The sequence below is a fragment of the Aythya ferina genome (genome assembly GCF_964211825.1).
Source record: "Aythya ferina genome assembly, chromosome: 3".
In the NCBI taxonomy this organism is placed as follows: domain Eukaryota; kingdom Metazoa; phylum Chordata; class Aves; order Anseriformes; family Anatidae; genus Aythya; species Aythya ferina.
The window spans coordinates 118,394,040-118,418,017 of NC_140298.1; the positions used below are offsets into that span (position 1 = coordinate 118,394,040).

A 23,978-nucleotide genomic window follows, 5' to 3' on the forward strand; every position below is an offset into this window, starting at 1 on the left:
CGTTTTTCCAGGTGTTTTGAGGGTGCACAGACCCCTTGGCATTCCAGAAAAATGGAGCTGGTCTGGAGTAAAAACAGCTCTGTAGGGCCGGCAGCACTCGCCTGCTCTGGGCAGACCAGGGAGTTGGAGCTGGTACGGGATTAGGAAGACGAAGAAAATACTTCAGAGGGGCAGCTCTGCGAGGCAGAACAGAAGCAGAGCTCAATTGCTGCTTGTTTGAGCAGCAAAGGCTGAAGTTTACAGCCCTGGATGAAGAGAGCACAAGAAAAAAGGTGCTTTCCCTGATTTTAGCTCGTATTGTGCTGCTTAAGAACCAGCTTTCTTTGAGCAGGACAGGGTGGGAAAAATATAGCCAGCCAAGGACTTCTGTGTGGCAAAGGAGCTCCCTAAGTTATCTTTTATTTTTTTTTTTTTGGCAGTTTATTCCTCTCCTACAGAAGGAAGATCTCCCTGAAGGGCACTATTTCACCCCTGCGCATCAGAAGAGCGTCGGAGGAAGCTTTCAGGAGCTCCCAGCTTCTTCCGAAAAGCAGGGATCAGCAGCAGTTTGCAGATCCACAGAAATATTTCTCAAACAGGGTGCAAATGAGACTCCCCCTTTACCTGCCAAGATTCCAGTTCAGGCCTTCTCGTTTCCCTTGTGCGAACAGCTGGCACAAGCAGCTAGCACAGCAGGAAGCACGATTCCTTAAGCTACTTTAAGTGTTAGTGACGCATACGTTCTAATCAAGAGTTGGCATCTTTAACGTTCTTTGTATTTATTTTAAGAAAGCGTTTTAGTTAATCTAAGCAAGAATATTCAAAAGCCACTGGGAGGAAAATACATTTTTTTTTTTGTTTCTGTTAAAACTTTGCAGAACAGACACCCAACGCTCTGCCAGCTCGCTCAGCAGCCACCGCGGAGTTGCGTGGCCCAGCAACACGGAGCGAGGAATTAACACAAAAAGCCCCAATTAAACCTCAGAAAGACAACTCCTGCCTTCCACGCCAAGGACACGCAACAGAAAACAGGTTCAGAAACTCCTGCGTGGCCGCGCCAAACAGTTCAAGGCGTTCCAGCCAAGCTTTGACCTACCTACGGGCTGCATAAAAGAACACAAGTACAAAAAGCAAGGGAGGTTTGCACAAAAATAAAATATTTGTAGTTCTCTTAAAATTACTGTACAAATAAATAAAGTTATCGTCCATTTAAATAAAAACCGTTTGGGAGAACTGGCAGCCTGCAAGGTTTGTGTCTCCTCCTTTCCTGATCCAGTCACTCCTCGCGAAAGAAATCAGTCGTTCGCCGTCTGCGAGGCCTCCAGACCGTGGTGGGACACAGCACCTACGAAAGAAAAATGCTGAAGCTGCAAAATAACACACTTGGCAAGAGCACTGAGCAGCCCACAGGAGCTTTTCAGGGCATTCTGTACGCCCTGGCTGTGCTACTCTTTTTCTGCACCTTGTCTGCAAGCCCGTTTCCCATTATGGGATCATAATAAAAAAGGAAAATCAGGGGAAAATGAAGATTAGTAGACCTGACGCCGCACTGTTACCGCCTTTTTAGTTTGTTCTTGCAAATTCCTGTAGGACAAAGCACTTCAGGGCTGGCCTGCCAACTAGTGGCACTGCTGCTATCACAGCGTGCCAGCCCAGCCCCAGGATGGAGCCCCCAGAACTGCTGCTTGAGGACAAAACCGATGTTCCTGGCTAAGTAGAGTTGGGTTGTCCACTGAGATTTCAGCAAACGTTTGATGTAGCACCACTCGAGAAAGTATGAGACAAACAGGAGAAGACTGCAATTAGTAAAGAGGAAGACGTACGGCAGCTAACCTGGCCCAGGGGAAAACTGAAGTGGGTAATTTGGAAAACGGAGACACCAGAGCAGAGCTTTATCAAGATGGGCACTGGGAACAGGCTTGGTTAATTAAGTGTTTTCACTAATAACATCCGACGAGCAATTAGGAGCGCACCAAAGCTGAGGTGTGATGATTGCAAGAAATGTTGTGATGACAAGAAAGGATGAAGACAGTCAGGGTCGTTCACCTTGGAGCTGACAAGAGAAGAGAGCGGGTAACAGAAAACAGAAGGTCAGGGATCTGCAAACAGAAGCTTTTACTGTAACCCAGGGTGTTATTATTTTAAAAGACTCCAGTCAAGAAGGGCTTTAGGATACAAAGTAATTAGAAGAGGAATGAGCAACACAGGTGTGAAAGAGGAGAGGTGATTCTGGGATACATCAGGAGGAAGACTTCCAGGCTAGGTCATAAATACCAGTGCTTTACAGGGACCTAAGAGACTTTGTTGCATGCATTTTAGCAACAAACTCAACCCCAGGATGCCCCTGAGAGCAGAAAATAGGAGCTGAAAATCCTGGATACTCCCCTCTGTACGTCCATGTCTGTGCTCTTAACTGCTCAAAGACATAAAATCCAAGATGTTCTGTTGGTTTTCATACTGGGCATTCAAACCTCCATCCACATAGAGACTAGAGAGGTCATGAGAAGCTCACAAGGATTGGGAATTTTGTTAGTTTTTAAGAAAAATGGGCATGGAAGTGAGTCAGTGTTGTTGCGAGGCTGGATCAAGGACTTTGTGTTAACAAGCCCGGGGCAGGAAAACATAAAAACCACCTAAACATACCCAGGGTGCACGCCTACAGCAATTTTGCCCACCTTGGGTTTTATTTCGTTAGCAAAAACATTACGAAAGGGACAAACACAGCACAGGGAAGTGCTGGAGGGATGGCAGAAGCCTGCCCTCATTTACGGAAGCAGTTGAGATTTCGGATAAAGGACAGGCAGATCGAGGAGCAGCACGGCCAACTCCCTGAACACACACTGCTAAAGACGCAGAGGTTTCTTTGTCAGAGGTAATTCAACCAAATTTCCCGAATATTTAATTTAACAAGGGGGTTCTGGCGCTAAATATTCAGAACTGCCCCCGGTCACTCAATTTAGAGGGCTTTGGCCAGCAGGTCAGCAAATAAAAGCCCCGTGAACCCACACGGGGCCGAGAGGGGCCTGGCACAGACACCAACCTGAGCGCCCTTGGCCTAGGAGAGCGAGCGCTGGCGCTTCTTGCCGTAGGAGATTTGCCTGATGCGGGCTTCCAGCTGGAAGGCATCCAGCCTCTCCTTGGGGTTAAAAGCCAGCATGTCACGCAGGAGCTCGCAGAGATCAGCCGGCATGGCCCTCTTGTTCTTCAGAGGGATTTGCAGCTTCATGTTGGGGTTCTCCAGCAGCGCCTCGCCCAGAGGAATAAGCTCCTTGCCTTGGCAGATGTAAGTTCCTGCACACGGGGTAGAAGGAGTCAGCTTAAACAAGGGGAAAATCTGCACAAAAGGCCGTCACGCACAGCAGGGAGAGGCGATCTGGAGGGCAAAACACCTGAAAGATCACCAGGAGGAGCACTGCTTAGGAGGCCAAGTCAAATACTGAAGGGAACCTCCCCCATCTGATCATGGTTCGCTTCAACAGCAGGCCTGGAAGCTCTCGAGGGGGGAAGGAAGGGACTGAGCTCGGCTCGGGTGACTTGAAAGAGTTAAACACAAGCCCTGTTTGCTCAGCAAGTCAAACAATTTCCAATTAAAATGACAGCACACGCCGCTCGCCAACTTCTCCTCGGCGAGATTAAGGCAGGGAAATGTAAATTTACTCCCGGTCATCTAAATAATTTCACCGCTTGTTGAAAAATGATTAACCGGCTTCCCAAACAGACAGTGAAAACAGCTTCAGCTGCTCTGCCCCTGCACCCGGCGAAGAATAAATGTTTCAAAGGCAGTGACCTGTCTGCGTGGGGAAAAGGTTGGCCACGCAAACTCCTTATCTCGAGGTGGCGGGCGGCTATTTTAATGGAATCTGGTCGTGCTTTGCTCTCAGCTGCAACCGTTTGCTTGCTTTTGTAGGCAGGAACTAAAACATTTATCAGCGTTTGGCATTTTGAAGAGAAATAAATAATACAATTAGAACCGAGCCTACCTTAAAGAAAAAAAAAAATTAAAGGGGTAGTGCAAAAGCTTATCAAAGTCCCTGTGTAGAAATCCCTTTTAAGTTAAAGGTTTAAACGTTTAGGGGACGGACAGGTGCTCTGTGATCTCAGAGCTGGGGTAGATGCCTGCAATTATTCTGCTAATCTGCATGACCGGCATTCTCTGCTCTCGAGATGGATTTTCCCACTGCAATATGCTGATCTGAAATCGTTGAGCATGATTTAAAGTGTGTATGTGGGGGGTTTGGAGGAAGGGAGTGGACAGAGCAGGCCATCGGGAGAGTCAGCCCTCAGAGTTTGCATCTCTAAATGAATAAATTTGGCCAGGGAGCAGCGAAGCTGATCTAAACATTCTTGCCAGATTTATAGCTTGGCTCCTTGGAGCATCCTTCCAGTGCTCCCATCCCCTGGACGTGCCAAGTCAAGGATAGAAGCAAAATTCCTAAAAGCAGTTCCAGGCAGGGCAGGTTTGGGTTTTGGGAGCACTAAAAGCACTCCAGAGCAGATGGAAATCTACAGATAACGGAATCCTCCACCAAGACAGACGCCTCACCAAGAGCTTTCTGTCTTCAAACTCCCCGGTGGCCACCAGGGCCGATCCCAGTCTGAGCAGAGTTCCTTGGGGTAAGGAAAACCTGGCAGCAAAGAAGCCAAAAGCGATCTTTCTCAAGACCTTTAAACCCCACAAAGTATTTTGGGGATAAAAAAAACAAAAGCCACACACATTCACTGGCAGAAGAACCATCTCCTGAACGTAATAATTTGTAGATGTAAGAAGTGCTCCTCCTGCCTTAGTGCTATGTTTTCAGGTTCTGGAAACCCTACGGGAACAGCAGCCAAATTAGGAGAAATTTGTGCTGGAGAGAAGGGATTTTGAACCACACTTTTGGGGCAAAAAGCACCCAATCCTCACCGAGCAGCTCCTTCTCGGTGTCCCCGTCCCGGAAGGTGATCCTCTCGGCCATCGCCCAGAAGATGATCCCGAGGGCAAAGATGTCAGCCTTGGCCGTGTAGTGCCCTTCCCAAACCTCTGGAGCCATGTAGAAGTTGGACCCGCAGGCGGAGGAGAAGCGGTGCTGGTTGACGTTCCCCTTCCCCTGGCACACCTTGCTGAGGCCGAAATCTGCCACCTGCGGAGAGGAAGACGAGAAGGAAAAATTCAGCTCTGGGCAGACACCAAATTCCCGAGGATATTTACGAGCAGCAGCCCGATAAATTCCAATCTAGGGAGAGGGAACCCAATATCTGCCTGCTGGTTGCGTGCAGTTCATTCTGCCCAAAAATGACGGGGCACAAAGGTACCTGGAGGGACAGCTGAGCTAGGAGAGGCTCTCACTGCCCTGCGGGGAGCACACCAAAGCTCTGGCCTCGCTGTTATTGCCCCGGGATGAAGAGGGCATCGATTTAAATGCCCCCCCGGTGGCTCTCCAGGTCCAAGTACAAATATCATTGATCCAAGAGGCCAAGATATGAATTATCTGCGAGGCACTGAGCTGTAAAATTGCGTCCAGCCACGGGAACTCTTGGGACTGCAAGTTGAGGCTCCCAGCTTTGCAGCTGCTTCTCAGGGCAACGTAGCAGTTTCATTCTGGTGCTCCCAGAAGCGCAGCTGGCTCACCTTTACCTCGATCGGGCACCACCTCGCACGAAGCCCAAGCATTCCCCAGCTCCCTGTAAGCTGAGAACTGTGTGCTTGAGGCGGTGATGCTGGAAGTGTCAGCTGTTGTAACAGGACTGTGTGTTCTTAAGGTTTAAGGGATGAGAAAACATCGCTTTGGCTGTGGCTGATGTTTCTGATTGTCTAGCACACAGAAGCTCGACGCCCCTGAGCTGCAGCTGTCTGCAGGATGAAGAGGGGATGAAGGACTTGAGAGATACAAACCCTCGTGACCAGCGCTTCCTTCCAAAGCTCTTAAAACCCAGCCCACATCAGATGTTCCGGACACCCTTATCACGAGCTACAAGCAGAGCTTATCACAAAACTTACCAGCAGACCGCTCTCAAAGAGAACTTGTGGCCGCCAAGCTCGCCAGGGCAGAGTTTTCACCCCCTTACCTTCACTATGGGGCTGCCACGCTTGTGGGAGATCAAAATATTGTCGGCCTTCAGGTCCCTGTGCACGATCTGGTTCCTGTGGAGGAAGGCCACGGCGCTGCTGAGCTGCCGCATGAAGCTGTGGTTGAGCTGGGCGTCGGGGCCGCGCGACAGGAGGTACTCGTTCATGTTGCCCCCGTCGCAGAACTCCATGACGAACCAGAGGAAGCAGGCAGCTTTGGGATCCATGCACCTCCGGCCCTTCAGGCAGGTCTCGATCAGCAGCAGGTGGCTGTCGGATTTCCTGAAGCGGTGGCCGAGGGGTTGGAAGGCCCGGCCGTTCTGCAGGACGCACTCCTCCAGCTGGATGACGTTTTCGTGTTGCCTCTGGATGCTCTGCAGGGCCCAGAATTCCTGCAAAGCCAGCTCCACGTTCTCGGGCACGTTGCAGTGCATCCTTTTCACGGCCACTTTGCTTCTGGTCTTGTTGAGGACGGCCTCGTAGACCACCCCGTAGCTCCCCCGGCCCACTTCTCGGACGATGCTGTACTTGGCTTCCGTCGCCATCCCCCCGCTTCGGCCTGGGAAATCAGGGGAAAACACCTGGAGTCATGACAAGCCGCAGCAAAACCCTGGAAAAAAAAAAAAAAAGAAAAATAAAGATTAAAAAACCTCAAAACCTTGCGGCTCGCCAACTGCAGAGTGCGAATCCTTCCAGGTACATCATTATGGGATGCAGCTGCACGAGGAGGGCTAGAGCAGGGCCCTGAGAGGCAGCCCATATCCATGGTAACTGGGAGGCGTTGTGGGGTACAGCCCTGCCCGCACAGCGGGGCGCAGCTCCGGCATCGATTTCCCAAAGCAGTTTGTGAAAAAGAAGCAGGGCCGGGAGGACACGTTCGCCGAGTGGGGCAGGAAAGGGAGGAGGAGACCTGCTGGGGAGCAAGGCGAGCTCGCTTGAGCAGAATTGACTTTTAAAGGAGAGAAGTGAGGCAGAAAGGCTGCTTTGGCACGAGTCCTCGCTGCCTGATTTCCCCCCGTGTGATGAAACATCTCCTGCACTTTGCCAGCCGGTTCCCTACCGGCCCTGCTCTGCTCCCAGTTCCCAAACCTTTCGTGTTTCCACCCTTCTAGCTCCCCTCGCGCCCCACAGCTCCCTCCCCGTGCACCTGCACAGCTCAAACCCACCCCAGCTCCCTCCATACCCACGCTCCTTCCCCAAAACTTCCGTTTTCTCACCCAATTCCCCACACTTCCTGTTCAACACCCAGCCAAACCCTGACCTTATCCCCAGACCCCCCTCACAGACCAATAGCAGCCCCAACTCCATGGGCACCAGCCCCGCTCCTTCCCCACCCCAGGCCCCTCACAGCCCCTAATTCTCCCCTCAGGACCCTCTCCCACCTCAGGACTCCCCCAGGCCCTTCCCCCTTCAGCCCTTTGCCCACCTCAGGGCCCTTTCCCTCCTCAGGGCCCCTCAAGCCCTCCCCTCTCAGCCCCCTTCCCCTCCCCAGCCCCTGCTTCTCTTCCCAAGCCCCCTCACAGACCCTAATTCTCCCCTCAGGGCCCTTCCCCTCCTCAGCCCCCCTCAGGCCCTCCCCCAGGCCCTTCCCCCTTCAACCCTTTGCCCACCTCAGGGCCCTTTCCCTCCTCAAACCCTCCTCCCCAGCCCCCTTCTCCTCCCCAGCCCCTGCTTCTCCCCCCAGCTCCCTTCACAGCCCCTAATTCTCCCCTCAGGGCCCCTCAAACTCTCCCCCCCCAGCCCCTTTCCCCTGCCCAGCCCCTGCTTCTCCCCCCAGGCCCCCTCACAGCCCCTAATTCTCCCCTCAGGGCCCTCCCCCACCTCAGGGCTCCCCCAGACCCTTCCCCCTTCAGTTCTTTGCCCACCTCAGACCCCCCTCAGTCCCCCTCAGCCCCTTTTTCCCCCTCAAGTCCCCTCAGGCCCCCCCCCCGCCCCTCCCCCCCTCACCTCACGGCTCCGCTCGCGCCCGGCCCCGCCGCCGCCGTCGCAATTCCCGCCGCCGTCCCTTAGCCCCTCCCCCCGGGCGCCCTCCGGCCAATCAGCAAGGAGAAGGCGCCCTCCCGCCAATCAGGAGCCGGCGCGGCCGCCCGCCGCGACCAATCGGTGAGCGGCTCGCTCTCCCCGGATCAAAAAAGGCCGGGCGGGGAGATGCGCGCGTGCGTGGTGGAGGGGAGGCGGGGAAGGACTACAAATCCCGTCATGCTCTGCGGTAAGGAACGGGTGCCTGCTAGGGACAAAATTCTGCAAAACGCGTGGGGAGAGAGAGGAGGGGGCTATGGGGTTGAGTTTTGGGGGTGCCCAAAGGGCCCCGGCCCCCTCAGCACCCCAAAAATCAGAAAGTTGAAAAATAAAACATCAAAAAGAGGGGAAAAGGGCGGCGTGCCCACCGCTGAGCATCCTTTTGGGGGGGGGACGCTGCTTTTGGGGACCCCCTGATGGAGCCAATTTTGGGGAACCCAGTGGTGGAGTCACATTTTGGGGACCCCATTGATGGAGTTGCTTTTTGGGGGATCCCACTGATGGAGTTACATTTTGGGGACCCCCTGATGGAGTCACATTTTGGGGACCCCACTGCTGAACCCAATTTTTGGGGACCCCACTGATGGAGTCACATTTAGGGGACCCCACTCATGGAGTCACTTTTTGGGATACCCCACTGATGGCACCATATTTTGGGAACCCCACTGATGGAGTCACATTTTGGGGACCCCACCAACAGAGCCAGTTTTTGGGGGACCCCTAATGGAGTCACATTTAGGGGACCCCACTGATGGAGTTGCTTTTTGGGGGATCCCACTGATGGAGTCACATTTTGGGGACCCCACTGATGGAGTTGCTTTTTGGGGGATCCCACTGATGGAGTCACATTTTGGGAACCCCACTGATGGAGCCACTTTTTGGGGAACCCACTGATGGAGTCACATTTGGGGGACCCCACTGATGGAGTCATTTTTGGGGGGGACCCCACTGATGGCACCACATTCTGGGGACCCCACTGACAGAGACAATTTTTGGGGACCCCACTGATGGCACCACATTTTGGGGACCCCACCATCAGAGCCAATTTCTGGGGACCCCACTGATGGAGTCATTTTTGGGGGGACCCCACTGATGGCACCACATTTAGGGCACCCCACTCATGGAGTCACTTTTTGGGGCCCCCCAGCACCCCACCAGCCAACCTTCCCCTCCGCCATTTGAGATGAGGGCAGGCTGTGCTGACCCCATCCCTTATCCCATCTACAGCACCTTTTTGTGGTAAAAAAATCACTTTTTGGGTGCTTTTACACATTTCTCATCCTCCCCGGTGTCACAGCAAGCGGAGGGAAACCCCCGAACCCATGAGGGGCTCAGCAGGCCGTGGGGCTGTGGGGTTTGGCCTCAAACCCCACAACACGGTGTGCTCACGGGAACGAGCTCCTCCCCCCCGCAAATCCCACAAAACCTCCTTCAAAATAAGTAAATAAATGAAAATTTAGTAAAACTGGAGTGGGATCGCCGAGCGCCGGGCCTAAATAGGGCAGCTCGGACCCTATTAAGAGGCGCTGCACATCCCGGTGACTCAGAGCCTTGACGTGCGAAGGCGGCGGTGATGTGGCAGTTTTTGCTCTTGGAAAGCACAATGATGTGACAGGATTTGGGATTTTTTTTTTGTATTTTAGGGCCAGGCCCCTCAGGAAGGTGCTGGGAGGTGCCAGGGGGAGCACTGGGTGTGGGGTGGGACCAGAGGTTTTGTGGATCCCAAGTGGAGAAATCCCTTTTGGCTGGTTTTCTTTCTTGACTGGAAAACCCGTTTCATTAAAGTTTAGGGTTTTCCTATCCAGACTGAGCCCCGGTGGAGGGATTTGGGGTTGTGGCAGTTGTCTGGAGCTGCCTTCTGCTCTCATGTGGTGTTGTCTGCACCTCAAAATCCCGATCCTAGCCCCAAAATCCCGATCCTAGCCCCAAAATCCCGGTCCTGACCCCAAATCCCAAGGCTGTCCCCAAATCCTGATCCTGCCCTCAACTCCTGATCCTGCCCTGAAACCCCAGTCTTGACCTCAAAACTGAATTCTGCCCCCAAATCCCAATTCTGCCCCAAAATCCTGATCCTGCTCCAAAATCCTAATCCTGCTCTGAAATCCTAATTCTGACCACAAATTCCAATCCTGTCCCAAAATCCTGATCCTGTCCCCAAATCCCGATCCTGCCCCAAAATCATGAAAATACCCCAAAATCCTGATCCTGCCCCCAAATCCTGATCCTGCCCTCAAACCCCAGTCCTGCCCCCAAAACCCAGTCCTGCCCCAAAATCCCAATCCTGCTCTAAAATCCTGATCCTGCCCCAAAAAGCCATCCTGCTCCTAAACCCTGCCCCTGCCCTGAAACCCAGATCCTGACCCCAAATCCCAATCCTGCCCCCAAATCCTGACCCTGCCCTGAAACCCCAACAGCGCCCCAATGGTGGAGCAGAAACCCGATAATTTGGGGCTGTTTGGGTGGGTTTTGGACCCCAAAAGCATTTCCATGTGTATTTAGGGCCATGGCCCCTACACCCACCACAGCACCTCCCCAAAATTTCCCCTACAAATCTCTCTCCCTGTCCTGTAGCGCTGGTTTGCCTAAATTTAGGAGCTTTTTCCCCAAAAAGCGCTGTGGGGTGGTTTGGGGGATGGGTAGATGTGGGATTAGGGCAGAGCCCGGGGGGATTGGGGTGGGTGCAGTGGGAAGGGTTGTGGTGGTGACATGGGGCGACCCCAAAGCATCCCCCTGGAAGGAAGCTGTCCCCCCGTCCCCATCACAGCCCCATTTTGGTGCAGGATTTTGGGGCAGGGTCGGGATTTTGGGGCAGGATCAGGATTTGGGGGCAGGACTAGGATTTGGGGACAGGACTAGGATTTGGGGGCAGGATTGGGATTTGGGGGCAGGATCAGGTTTTGGGGTCAGGATTGGGATTTGGGGGCAGGATTAGGATTTTGGGGCAGGAATAGGATTTGGGGTCAGGATTGGGATTTCTGGGCAGGGTCAGGATTTGGGAGCAGGATCAGGTTTTGGGGGCAGGATCAGGTTTTGGGGGCAGGATTAGGATTTGGGGGCAGGAATAGGGTTTGGGGGCAGGAATAGGATTCAGGGTCAGGATTGGGATTTGGGGGCAGCATCGGGATTTGGGGCCAGGATCAGGATTTGGGGCCAGGATTAGGATTTTGGGGCAGGATTGGGATTTGGGGGCAGAATCAGGATTTGGGGTCAGGATTGGGATTTGGGGGCAGGATTAGGATTTTGGGGTAGGAATAAGATTTGGGGTCAGGATTGGGATTTGGGGGCAGCGTCAGGATTTGGGGGCAGGATCAGGATTTGGAGGCAGGATTGGGATTTGGGGCCAGGATTAGGATTTTGGGGAAGGATTGGGATTTGGGAGCAGGACTAGAATTTGGGGTAAGGATTGGGATTTGGGGTCAGGACTAGGATTTGTGGGCAGAATCAGAATTTCTGGGCAGGGTCAGGATTTGGGGGCAGGACTGGGATTTGGGGGCAGGATCAGGATTTGGGGGCATGATCGGGATTTTGGGGGCAGGATTAGGATTTGGGACCATGATTGGGTTTTTGGGTCAGGATCGTGGTTTCAGGGCAGGATGGGATTTGGGGACAGGATTAGGATTTTGGAGCGATTTTTGGAGCTCCTGTGCATGGCCCCCGCCGTGGTTAAGGGGTTTTGACAACAAGGGGGTTATGGGGGGTATGTATGGGGTCAGGATCGGGTCATTGGGGCCATTTGAGTCCCAGTTGGGTGGAAAGGGGAACGGTGCTGGTCCCTATGGGGTCTGGAGAGCCTTCATCGTGCTCATCCTGACCCCACTGGGTTTATTTTGGAGCCCCCCTTGACCCCAAAATGTCACTGCCGGGGGTAAGTCGGCAGCAGGGGAGCGGGGCAATGAAGTCCCCAAATCCCAGTCCTGACCCCAAACCCTAATCCTGCCCCCTTGAAATCCTGATCCTGCCCCCAAATCCCGATCCTGCCCCTAAATCCTTCCCCAAAACCCTGATCCTGCCCCCAACTCCCCAGCCTACCCCCAAACCCTCATCCTGCCCTGAAACCCTGATCCTGCCCCCAAATCCCAGTCCTGATCCCATATCCCAATCCTGCCCCCAAAATCCTAGTCCTGCCCCTAAACCTGATCCTGCCCCCAAATCCCAATCCTGCCCCCATAGCCCAATCCTGCCCCCAAATCCTGATCCTTCCCCTAAATCCTTCCCCAAAACCCTGATCCTGCCCCCAACTCCCCATTCTACCCCCAAATCCTCATCCTGCCCTGAAACCCCAATCCTGACCCCAAAACCCAATCCTGACCCCAAATCCCAATCCTGCCCCCAAAATCCTGATCCTGCCCCTAAACCTGATCCTGCCCCCATATCCCAATCCTACCCCCAAATCCTGATCCTTCCCCTAAATCCTGCCCCAAAACCCTGATCCTCCCCCCAACTCCCCATCCTACCCCCAAATTCTCATCCTGCCCTGAAACCCCGATCCTGACCCCAAAACCCAATCCCGACCCCCAATCCTGACCCCAAATCCCAATCTCAAACCCCAATCTCTCAACCCCTCCCCGTGTCCCCTTCATGCCAGACCCCACCAGCTTCGTGTCCCCCTTACAAAAAGGATCGCTGCCTTTTGGGGTCCTGCCGGGGCCACTCTTTGCCCCATGCGACCCCAAAAGATGGAGACCGCAAAAATCCTCTCCTTATTCTCTAAAAGGGGTGAATCCTCCCCAAATCCCAACCCTTTCTTATGGGGTTTCGGGTGCTGGACTTCGCTCCTGCCTGGCGCGCTGCCCCCAGCTGCCAATCATCCCGGGTTAATTACCGGGACCTCAATTATCCCCTCCCGGTTAATTACCGGGACCTCAGACAACGTCACACGACCCGCGGAAAACCAACGTGCCCCTAATGGCAAACCCCAAAAAAATAAAAAATCAAAAATCACCTTTTTTGTCCTTTTTTCCCCACCTCCAGCCCAGGAATTGCATCACCCCGGGGCAGCACCACCACTTTATGGGGGATTTGTATAGATTTTTTGGTATTTTTATAGGTTTTTGGGGATTTTTATAGATTTTGGGGGGATTTTTATAGATTTTTAGGGATTTTTATAGATTTTTTAGGGTTTTGGTGCCCATGGGGCCGAGGACGCGCAACGTGCTCACCCTTTTGGAGCCGTCTGGGTCTGACCTCCAGCCCTTCCCAGGATGTTGTTTTGGGGGATTTCCGAGCCACGCTGCTGCAGATTTTGGGATTGGGACATGGGGGCAGCGAGGGATGCTTGGGGTGATGAAGGATTTTTGGGGTGGAGAAGGATTTTTGGGGTGGAGAAGGATATTTGGGGTGGAGAAGGGTATTTGGGGTGATGAAGGATGCGCAGGGGGATGAAGGATTTTTGGGGTGATGAAGGATTTTTGGGGTGGAGAAGGATATTTGGGGTGGAGAAGGATATTTGGGGTGATGAAGGACTTTTGGGGTGACGAAGGATTTTTGGGGTGACGAAGGATCCTTTGGGATGTCACCTGGCTGGGCAATTTGGGGCGCTGCTGATTTGGGTGGGAAAGGTCCGGAGCTGGCAGGGCGGGGACTGACATTATTTGGGAAGGACCTGATCCTGCCCTGAAACCCTGATCCTGACCTCAAAACCCAATCCTGCCCCCAAATCCCAATTCTGCCCCAAAATCCCGATCCTGTTCCAAAATCCTAACCCTGCTCTGAAATCCTAAATCTGACCACAAATCCCAATTCTGTCCCAAAATCCTGATCCTGCCCCCAAATCCTACCCTGCCCCCAAATCCTGATCCTGCCCCCAAATCCCGATTGTGCCCCCAAATCCTGACCCTGCCCCAAAATCCCAACTCTGCCCTGAAATTCTGATCCTGACCCCAAATCCTAATCCTGTCCCCAAATCCTGATCCTGCCCCCAAATCTCACCCTGCCCCCAAATACTGATCCTGCCCTGAAACCACAATCCTGTCCACAATTCCCAATCCTGCCCCAAAATCATGAAAATACCCCAAATCCTGATCCTGCCCCCAAAACCTGATCCTGCCCTCAAACCCCAGTCCTGCCCCAAAATCCCAAACCTGCTCTAAAATCCTGATCCTGCCCCAAAAAGCCATCCTGCTCCCAAACCCTGCCCCTGCCCTGAAACCCAGATCTTGACCCCAAAAACCCAATCCTGACCCCAAATCCCGACCCTGCCCTCCGTGCGCCCCCGGGGCTCGGCCCTATTCTCAGCCCTGTTTTCGGGTAGGGCCGGAGGTCCTGTTCCTTCCCAGCGCCTCCCAATTAAAAGGATTTTTTTTAATTTTCCCCCGCCGAGCCAGGGACACCCCCCCCACGACCGGATCCTGCCCCCAAATCCCGATCCTGCCCCCAAATCCCAGTCCTGATCACATATCCCCATCCTGCCCCCCAAATCCTGATCTTGCCCCCAAATCCCAATCCTGCCCTTAAATCCTGCCTCGAAACCCCAATCCTGCCCCCAAATCCTGGTCCTGATCCCATATCCCAATCCTGCCCCCAAAATCCTGATCCTCTGTTTTGGGGTTTGGGGGGAGCCCCCTCCCCAGCCTGGGGCTGCACCGTGAAAGTTTATAGGGTCCCTGGTGGAAACGAAGCATTTTTAACCCATTCTGCCCCAAATGAGGTGGGGGGACGGAGGTGGGTGCCCCCCAGTCCTCAGGGTGCTGGATTTGGGGAGCTGGGCGCCCCTATAACACCCCCTTGGGCATCCCAAATCCAACCCCCAACCCCAACCCCATAACCCCCCCATCCTCCTGGCCCACGGGGTGCTGGGGGACACCGCGCTGGGGTTCAGGCCGCCGGCCCCAAATCCAACCCCTCTCTGCGGGTTTTTTTTATAGGGTGGTGCCCCCTTTTACCCCCCAATCCCCTCCTGGGTGGCGATTTAGGGGATTCTACCACGCACACCCCAAAAATAAAAAAATCCCACGACACCTCACCGGGACGACGGGGGCTTTGTCGGATGGGGACAGCCAAGTCCCCAAAAAGGGGGTTGGGGGGGTGGGGGGGGGGGAACCCAAATCCTATTCCCCAGCCCCCGGGGGTGGGCTCAGCAGCGCACGTGTTCGGGGAGGGAGGTTATAGGGCCGGGTGTGCACACACCGTTATAAATACCACGGTGCCACCAGCACCGGAGGACTCACAGAGCAGAGGAGCCGGCGGCTGACAGCACACCCGCAGGTAGGAGATCTCCTTCCCTTCCCATCCTCTTGTGGGGTTGGAATTTTTCTTCGTTTTCTTGGTTTTTGGGGTTTTTTGGATTTTTTTTTGCAGTCCGTCTTTCGGTTTTCGGGATGCGTTCGGGCGACGTTCCTCTCTCTCCCCGCCGAGGCTTAAAGAGGGATATCTGCCCCGAAACAGGGAAATCTCTCGGCTTGCACGTGCCAAAAAAATTAAAATAAAATAAAATAAAGTTTCACCTGCCCCCAAATCGCCCCTTTTTGGACCCAAACCGCCGAGGGATGCGACAGGAGCCCGGCGCGAAGCCGCGGGCGCGGCAGGTGAGAGGCGAAGGCTTTTTGGGGCTGGCCGGCTGGATTGAACCCCAAATCCCCCCCGTGTCTTGGTGCCTCCGTCCCCGACGGCCTGCGGGGAGAAGCTGCGGAGCCTCCACACCGCAAATTTCCCCTCCTGGTGCCCCTGCCCACCCCCTTTTTTTTTTTTTTTATTTTTATTTTTTTTTTAAATATCCAGGACAAAAAGGGGAAGGGAACTTCGCAACTTGGGCACCGCGGGATGCGCAGGGGGACGCCCGGCTCCGCGGGCACCTTTCCCTTTCTCGACAGAGCACAAAAGGGGAAAAAACGTGTATTTATTTTTTTTTGTTCCTTTTCTCTATTTTTTTTTCCCTTTTTTTTTCTCTATTTTTCTTTCTCAGCCCCCCCCCCCCCCCGGCGAACGGCTGAGGGGCTGGACAAGGGGGGGAGAAATTCTCTCCCTCTGAGCTCCCGCTGCCCCATCTGCGCCCATCGCCTCGCCGCGGTCTGTGCAATTTGGGCCAATTATGGCCAATTACCTGATGGAGGGGCTCAACAAAAGGAAGAGCTCTCCGTTTTTTTCCGCCGAGCTCCGAGGAAGCAGGGGAGGGGGGCTGCAGCCTCAAATCCCCCCCCTCCCCAAATCCCCCCAGCATCTTCCCCGAGCCCCCAACCCCTTCGCCGCTCGCCCGGCCGCCGGCACAAAGGTTTCGGTCGCTCCCCTTGGCTTTTTCTTCCTTTTTATTTTATTTTCTTTATTATTTTTTTTTTCCTGATGGCAACTTTGCATTTTTTTTTTAATGGAGGGGAAGCGTTTTAGCTGGTGCCGGTGGGGGACACTGTTGGACAAGACTCGGCTGGAGGCAGCCGGACCCTTTCCATGCGGCTCCAGCCCGGTCACATCTCCCTGCCCGCCGGGTCAGGCCTTGCTTTGGGCTGAAAGAGTGGGGATTAGGAGAAAATACACACCAAAAAAAATAAAGATTAGGGTCGGCTCCAGGCTTGGAGCTTGTCCCCATCCAGCAGGACTGATCCTGACCCCAAAGCATCCCCGCGTTTACACCTCCGGGTGCGTCGGCGATGCCGGGACCAGCGTTAGGATTCCCCCGGGGATGAGGACGCAGCATCCCCCCCGAGCAGCCCCATTTCGGCTGCTTTTCAGCCCAAAAGCTCCTCGCCGCCCGTCTTGCACCTGCTTCCCATTTTTCCTCCTCTCCTCGCGGGTTATCGATGTCCCAGCAGCTCCGTCCCGTCCGCTGCCCCCCGAAATTAACCCCTCCAAACCTCTGCGCCTCCCTCGCCCTCCCACCCGGGGCCATAAATAAGAGCCGGCCGCCTTGATGGATAGCCAGACCCTGCTGTTATCAGGACCGCAGGCTGCTTTTCCAGCAGATCTCCCCTTTTTCTTTTTTTTCTTTCTTTCTTTTTTTTTTTTTTTAAACCAATATTAATGAGAAGTCAACCACGGGCGAGGAGCCCCCGGGGCTGCCGGAGCGGTGGGGCTCACCGCGACGTTTTTCGGGGGATGCCGCGTCCCTCCAGCCCCCCCAAAAACCATCCAGGCACAATTTGGGTGCGCCCAGGAGCACTTCCCATGGGCTGGATGCCTTTTGGGGTTTGGCTGAGCACCGGTGCGTGGTAGAGAGGGTTTATTTTCTTCATTTTCTTATTTTTCTTTATTTCTGGGGGCTCGCAGCGTGCCCACCCCATAGCATCTTTCCATTTAGCAGCCGGGCTGTAATCCCTGAGCCTGCCCCAGCCGTGGTGCCCCGGTCAGATGTCCCCTCCTGGGGTCACCCGGACACCCCCTTTGGGGATTTGGATGGGGTTTGCAGCCCCGCTACGGGGCCGAGAGCTTTTCGGGGGATGAGGGAGGGCTCGCCCTCTCCCGGGAGCATCCTGCCAATCCTCTGACTCACGCCGGCAGCCAGTTTTAATGAGCCTGGGCGAAGATTAAGCCTTAATTCCTGCTCCTTATCAGCTTTCCCTCCGGCAAACGCCAAGCGGCGGCTCGGCGAGGCTCTGTGTCACCCAGCTGGAAGGTGACCGTGACACCGGGCGGCGCGCGCCCCGCTCCTGTTGCAAGATGTCCCCAGCTCGGTGGGAAATAAATGGGAACGAGCCCTGAGCCCTGCCCAGCCTGCAAAGGCAAAGCAAGCCCATCCTCAAAACCCCACAAAGTGCCCCAAAATGACAAAGGAGGATGGGCTGCGAAGCCCCCGCTGCCGCCACCGAGGTTTTCCTCGCCTGCGAGCATCCCACGCCGGGGCGAAGCCGCCGGGCACGTGGGTTTTGGACCCCGTCAGAAATTTGTGAAAAGCTGGGAAATCATTTTTTTTTTTGAGGACCAGAAGGCTGTGGGGACACGTGGGGGGCGAAATCATCCCGATCCGGGAGGAAAATGTTTGCTGCTCGCCCACGGCCACGTCACTTCGCCACCACGTGCCACCGATGCCCACATCGGTGCGCATCGGGACCTCCCGGGATAGGGACAAGGGGTCAGCACCCAAAATGCCCCCTCGGAAATGGTTGGGGAGGGGGAAATGGAATAGGGAAAGGCAGGCGGGGGGCTCCCCTTCACCCAGCCCCAGCGGTGTCCTGCTCGGGGACAGCCCCGACGTGCCTCCCCGCCACGTCCCGGCGCTAAAATAAGCCCTGACATGGGATAGCCTGGGGAAAACGAAGCTGGGCGGGGGGGAAAGGAGAGGATCATTTCCCCTAAAAAAATAAAAAAATAAAAAAATAAATCATTTTGGGGAGGGCTGAGCATTGTTCCTTACCCCTTTAGGAGGTGCCGGGGCTGACGGGGTTTTGTCTCCTCCGGCCGCAGCCGCTGCTGCTTTTTGGCACCATGAGGGCCGTGCTCTGGGACCTGCTGCTGCTCTGCCTCTTCGCCCGGGCACGGGGGGACTGCCGGGGGGACTGCCTGCGCTGCGACCGCCACCTCTACAGGGACAGCTTCGACGTCCTGGTAAGTGCCCCCCGTACCGGGTTGGGGGTTTGGGGTCCTTGGGGAGGGCGCCGGGTTCGTGGGGTGGGTGGGAAGGACGAGCGATGAGGGGGGTGGTGGTGTTGGCCCTTCCCCGTGGGCACCCCAAAATGCTGTGGCCATGCCTAAGGGTTTTTATTAAATGGTCCCAAGGGAAGGGGCAGCTTGGAAAGTGCTGGCCCCAAAGCTCTGGTGGCCATGGGGAGGTTTGGGGAGGGTCCAAAACCCCCCTCATCCCCAGCTTTCCTGCCCTTATGGCTCACGGCATCGCCACCACTCACCCTGCCAGAGCCACCAGCACCCAAAAAGCCCCCAAAAGCCATCCACAGGGGCTGTCGAGCCCGGGGGAGACGCGGTGAGGGCGAAAATATCACGCTGCAAAGGGATGAATCAGCCCGTCCCTGCCCGTGATGCTTCCCTTTCCCCTCCGCTGAGCCGTGGCCGGGCTCTGGCCGGGAGATTTTGGCTTCCCTCCCCGTTCCCCCGCCGCCCACGGGGAAGCATCGGCCGCCTCCTCGCTGCCGCTCTCCTCTCCGCACCGATAAACCACGGGGGAAGCCCCCAAAGGTGGGAAATGGACCCCAAAACAGCAGGGACCTGGGGCTCGGTGGAGATGCTGCAGCCACCCCATTGCTCGGCCCCGGTAGAGGCAAGATTTGGGGCGTGATCGCGGTGATTTGGGTCCAGATTGTTGTTTTGTGGTTGGAAAGGGGCTCTCCCCTCCTGCTCTGTCTTCCCTGGCGCTGGGGATCAGTGGGATGGGGGGGAAATGGGGTGGTTTGGGACATCTTGGGGACAATGAGGGGACATAGGGGACAATAAGGAGACACGAGGGCTATTTTGGGGTCACCTCAGATACACCTTCAGGCCACCTTGGAGACACCTCGAGGTCACCACGGACTCCTTGAAAATGTCTTGGGGCCACTTTGGGGCCACCAGAGCCACTTGGGGTCTACCAGAGCCACCTGGGGACCACCCTAGGGACACCTTGGGGACACGAGGTCCATCTCAGGGCCACCACGGCCACCTCGGATACACCTCAAGGCCACCTCAGGGACTCCTTGAAGATGTCTTGGGGCCACTTTGGGGACATGGGGGCCACTTTGGGGCAGGGCAGCTGGTGGAACTGGCCTTCAGGATGCCACCTAGGGATGTGCAAACCCACGGTGACACCGTAAATGCCAACCCAAGGTGGGAGGCAGCCTCCCCAGCTATTTTTTTGCCTCTGGACACGGAGGAGCATCGGTCAGCGCTGGCTTGGAGGACTTCCAAAACACCACGAGGTGGCAGAAGCCGTTTCCACGTGAATTAAGGCAGCAGCACGAGGGCTGAGGACCCCAAAGTGACCACGGGGCTGCGTTGTGGATGGATGGTGGGACACCGATGACCTCCAGCTGGACGTCCTGGGTGATTCCTCTCCAAGCCTATCAGCTGGAGCTGCTGTCTGCATGCAACGTCCTTCATCCTTCGTCCCCATCTGGGGCACGGTCGGGACGCCGAGCATCGGCAGGAGGCGGTGACAAAGGTCTGGAGATCCCAGGGGCAGGACCTTGGCTTGGCCCAGGACACCCACACAAGGACTGCTGCGGGTGAACGAGACCCAAAGGCACTTTGGGACAATTATTTTTATTATTTTTCCTTTTTTTTTTTCTCTTTATCCGAAGAGCCTGGTTGATCTCAGACATGGAAATTGCGAGTTGCTGCAGAGCCACGTGCTTGAGCTCCACGTGGGACACCACCTGTCGCACCTCCCACCCAGCAAACTCAACAATCCCATGGCAAAGAGCAGTTCTGCAAGGGTTTTGGCCTTGCAGATGACCATTTCTGAAAGCTTTGAGACGCACACGACCACGTTTCAGCCAGAGGTCCCCTCGTGTTGGTGTTTAGCATTTGGAAGAGCCCGCCACGAAGCCAACTTGGGCTGGAAAGACGAGGCCAAGGAAGACGAGCCCTTCCTTCCGTGCCCTCCAGCCCCAATTTCTCTGGATATTGATTGATTTGGGGTCTTCTCCTGGATGGTTTCTCCCGGATGCTTTCCCCAGCTGGCTCTGCGCCCTGTCTTGGTGGACCCTTGCAAGGGGATGAGACCCGGCCACGGTGGGACGCGCCCTTGGGTGCCGAGGAAGCCTGATGGCATGGTGAGGTCGCTCTTGATGGCCTGAAGGCCACGTCTTGATGGCCTTTGGTGAGCAGGACAGGCTCCTGGGGACACGGGGAAGGCACTTGGGAAAGAAGGCACGAAGGAGGATCTGGGGCTGAGGCTGGTTTGTCCTCACCTCGGTCCCAAATGTCATCCTGGAAAGCATTACACGAAGGACATGAAGGTCATCGGGAGCAGCCAGCGTGGATTTATGGAGGGGAAGTCATGCTTAGCCACCCCGAGAGCTGTCTGCAGGGAGATGTCTGGCTTCTCTGGGCTTTTATAAAGCTTTTGGGGCTGCCTCCCTTGACATGGCCATGGACAAGGGTGGTGTAGATGGGGACGGGACGGGACCGGAGCTTGGGGTCCAGTGGGGAAGTGGGGAAAGGGGTTTGGGATGCCTGGGGTTGGCTAAAACCCTGGATTTGGGACCAAATGATGGATGGCAAGCGTTGATGAGCTGCTGGTGATTTCCTGGGGTGTCTTCCAGTAGGATGGATGGGATAGAAGTGGGGGGATGCCCAAGGACCCAAGGGGTGATGGTTTTAGGCTGAAAGAGAGTGGGTTTGGGTTACATGTTAGGAAATCCCTTAAGGATTTGTGAGTGCCCCCTCCCTGGCAGCCCCCATAGCTGCTGGAATTTGTTGACCCTGACGCTCCCTTCCAACCCAAACCCTTCTGGGCTTTCTGACCCGAAACCCGTCCCCGTGTCTCCCCGCGCAGGTCTGCATCCTGGAGTGCGAAGGCGAGGCCGTGCCGCGGGCCACCTGGGAGATGTGCGCCGCCTCCAACCGAGCCTCCCCGAGGCCGGGGGCCACCGGGGCCGGCGTTTTTGGGGCCGTGGGGCCGGCGGAGGCGGCGAGCCCGCTGCAGGTAAGCGAGCTGCTGAGGCGGCGGGACGCCGAAGACGGAGGCGCGGGGACGGCGCCGGGCGCTTTCCCGTCGCGGGACGAGGACATTTCCCGGCGGCTCGGCGGTGGCTTCCCCAGAGGGACAAGGGGCTCGTGGCCGGCGGCCCGAGGGGTGCAGAAGCGGTACGGGGGCTTCATCGGGGTGCGCAAGTCGGCGAGGAAGTGGAACAACCAGAAGAGGTTTAGCGAGTTCCTGAAGCAGTACCTGGGCATGTCGCCCCGCTCCAGTGAGTACGACACGGCCGGCGACCTCAGCGAGCACAACGAGATCTAGCCGGCCCCGCGGCACCCATTTGGAGGTGGATCTGCCATGGCCAAAAAAGTCAACCCAACCCCCCAAATTGCCCCCCCCAGCCCCAGCCCCAAAACCTCCGTTAGGAATCGCGAGCCGGCCCCGCGCGCGCCCGCTCTTCTCCAGGAAGCGATGGCTGCTTTATTTTGAATTTCGTTTTTCATTGCACCCCCTTCCCCCCCAAAACGCCATAGTTTTGCCCCAAAAGACCCCACCCATCCCCAGACCCTTTTATTTCTTTGTTATTTTTTTTTTTCTGTGTGTTTTTTTGTGTTATTTTTTTTCCTAGTAGTCGGGTTTTGCCCAATAAATGCTGTTTTCGCCCCGCTGAATGGCGGCGCTGGATCAGGGTGGGGAAGCTCCAGCGCTGCGTTCCCCATTCCCACGGGTGCAAAATTAAAAATAGAGGGGGAAAAAAATTAAAAACGGCTTGAAAAGACCAAGCCACGAGGCGAGGCTGCATGTCCCTGGCTCGGTGACAGCCCCAGGAAAGTCCCTTTGCCATCGGTCACACCGGGGTGACGGGCGAAAGGGTTTTGTCCCCAACCAGATAGGTACTCAGAACATTTCAGCCCCCAAAAAGCGGGAAAAAAATAAAAAAAAAGCCAAACCTGTTGCTTTTAGAAATGAGATGAAGCCTCCCAAAAGCTTTATGTTGGCAAAATCTAGCAGCGAGGGGGGGGCAGCCCCCGAAAAGCGGTGCCGGCGGGAGGAGAAGCCGGGATGGTCGGGATGCTCAGAGCCCCCAGCGCCTGCCCTGCACCCAGCGAGGCCACCCACCTCCCAAAACACCCAAAATTGAGGTTTTGGGGGAATTTTTAATTCCCCTCCCCTTTTTTTTTTAATCTTTTTTTCTTTTATTTTCTCTTCTTTTTATGCTGCGAGGCATCTCCCTAACTTAGGGGATTTCTCCCCGGCCCCGCAGCCCCCGGGACCGAGCATCCCGGCCCCTCTCCCGCTCCGCTCTCAGCTGCATTTCTTTTTTTTTTTTTCTTTTTTTTTTCTTTTTTTCTCTTTTCTTTCTGTTTTTTTTTTTGTAGCGTTCCGGCACCGCCTCCCGGCACCCGCCACCACCAGGCACAGGCAAAATTAGCCCTGCTCCTGTCCACCCAAGCAGCCTCCACCTCTCTCTGACGGACCCCAAAGCGCTTCAGACTCGCACGCGTTCAGAAATCACTTTTCTCCCTTCTGGGGAGCAGCCACCTGGGTGCCCGCCCGTGACCGCTCTTCACTCGGTAGCAATTTAAGCCAGGACGGGAAGGATTCGGCCACCGCCGGACACGGGAGCGAGGACGGCGGGGAGGGGGACCACCAAAAAAAAAAAAAAAAAAAAAAAAAAAAAGAGAGAGAGAGAAAACCGGGATTTTTTGCAAAATTCGCACCTCGTTCGGCCATTGGAAACACCCCACAAGTTGGACGCAGTGGAAAATAGCGGAAAATAGATTTTTTTTTTTTTCTTTTTTGGTTTTGTTCCCCTCTCCAAAATTATTATTGCACGCTTTTGGGCATCCCCTCCCAGCCCCAGCCCCCTGCCGGGGGATTTATCCACACCCCATCCGGATTTATCCCCAGCTTTTTGGCTGGGGGATGCTGAGACACCGAGAGGTCGCATCCCACCGTGGCTCGGTCCCCGTGCGCCCACAGGAGGGCACCGGAGCACGGTGCAGGGCTGGGTAGAAAACACCTAAAATTGTGGTCTTTTTTTTTTTTTTTTAATTATTTTCAATATAATTTATTATTTCCTTTTTTTTTTCATTTTTTGCGCTTTCCTTGAGGTTTTATAAGGTCTCCGGGGTTGACTTCTTTGCTCAGCAACACAGCCGCGCGTGCGTCTCTTGTCGCGTCCCCCCGGCATGTATCGCGTCCCAGCTGCCTTCCCGGGGGCTCCCAACGTGACCCCCCGGAGCCGTGGGTGTCCCCCCTCACCTTTTCCTTCGACCTTTCTGCCTAATTTGCTGCCCGAAGCATGTCCCGCGTGCCCCGCGCCCGGGTCTCCCCCGCAGCGCCGCCCCTTTCGTCGCCGTTTGTACCAAAAAAATGATAAATAATAAAAAAAAATAGAACCCGACGCAACCCCCTGGAAACAAAAAAAAAAAAAAAAAA

General features: G+C 55.2%; 2 protein-coding genes across 3 annotated transcripts; one reads left to right on the top strand and one right to left on the bottom strand.

The window, feature by feature from the left end:
- Positions 1–738: 738 nt before the first annotated feature.
- On the bottom strand, positions 739–8,031 carry LOC311434824 (serine/threonine-protein kinase PDIK1L-like). Its single transcript, XM_084515330.1, has 5 exons — positions 7,973–8,031; positions 6,025–6,635; positions 4,883–5,099; positions 3,020–3,270; positions 739–1,324 (listed from the first exon to the last, which is right to left on the bottom strand). Exons 2-4 carry the CDS (start codon positions 6,568–6,570, stop codon positions 3,035–3,037), a joined length of 999 nt encoding a protein of 332 aa, XP_084371456.1. The 5' UTR covers positions 6,571–6,635; positions 7,973–8,031; the 3' UTR covers positions 739–1,324; positions 3,020–3,034.
- Positions 8,032–15,218: 7,187 nt separating this feature from the next.
- On the top strand, positions 15,219–23,938 carry PNOC (prepronociceptin). Of its 2 annotated transcripts, none has more exons than XM_084514980.1 (4): positions 15,219–15,247; positions 18,374–18,514; positions 21,396–21,810; positions 22,916–23,938. In XM_084514980.1, exons 2-4 carry the CDS (start codon positions 18,395–18,397, stop codon positions 22,966–22,968), a joined length of 588 nt encoding a protein of 195 aa, XP_084371106.1. In that variant the 5' UTR covers positions 15,219–15,247; positions 18,374–18,394; the 3' UTR covers positions 22,969–23,938. The 2 variants fall into 2 exon arrangements, with proteins under 2 accessions (XP_084371106.1, XP_084371105.1); XM_084514979.1 differs by having other exon boundaries at positions 15,229–15,247; positions 18,332–18,514.
- Positions 23,939–23,978: the final 40 nt, after the last annotated feature.

Excerpts from the sequence above, each read along its gene's own strand:
- LOC311434824 (XM_084515330.1), bottom strand. The coding sequence starts at position 6,570 with ATGGCGACGGAAGCCAAGTACAGCATCGTCCGAGAAGTGGGCCGGGGG. Across the intron at positions 5,100-6,024 it reads GTGGCAGCCCCATAGTGAAG|GTGGCAGATTTCGGCCTCAG; the intron begins GTAAGGGGGTGA and ends TCCTCTCCGCAG. Across the intron at positions 3,271-4,882 it reads CACCGAGAAGGAGCTGCTCG|GAACTTACATCTGCCAAGGC; the intron begins GTGAGGATTGGG and ends CCCCGTGTGCAG.
- PNOC (XM_084514980.1), top strand. The coding sequence starts at position 18,395 with ATGAGGGCCGTGCTCTGGGACCTGCTGCTGCTCTGCCTCTTCGCCCGG. Across the intron at positions 18,515-21,395 it reads GGGACAGCTTCGACGTCCTG|GTCTGCATCCTGGAGTGCGA; the intron begins GTAAGTGCCCCC and ends CTCCCCGCGCAG. Across the intron at positions 21,811-22,915 it reads GGGCATGTCGCCCCGCTCCA|CGTTCCGGCACCGCCTCCCG; the intron begins GTGAGTACGACA and ends TTTTTTTTGTAG.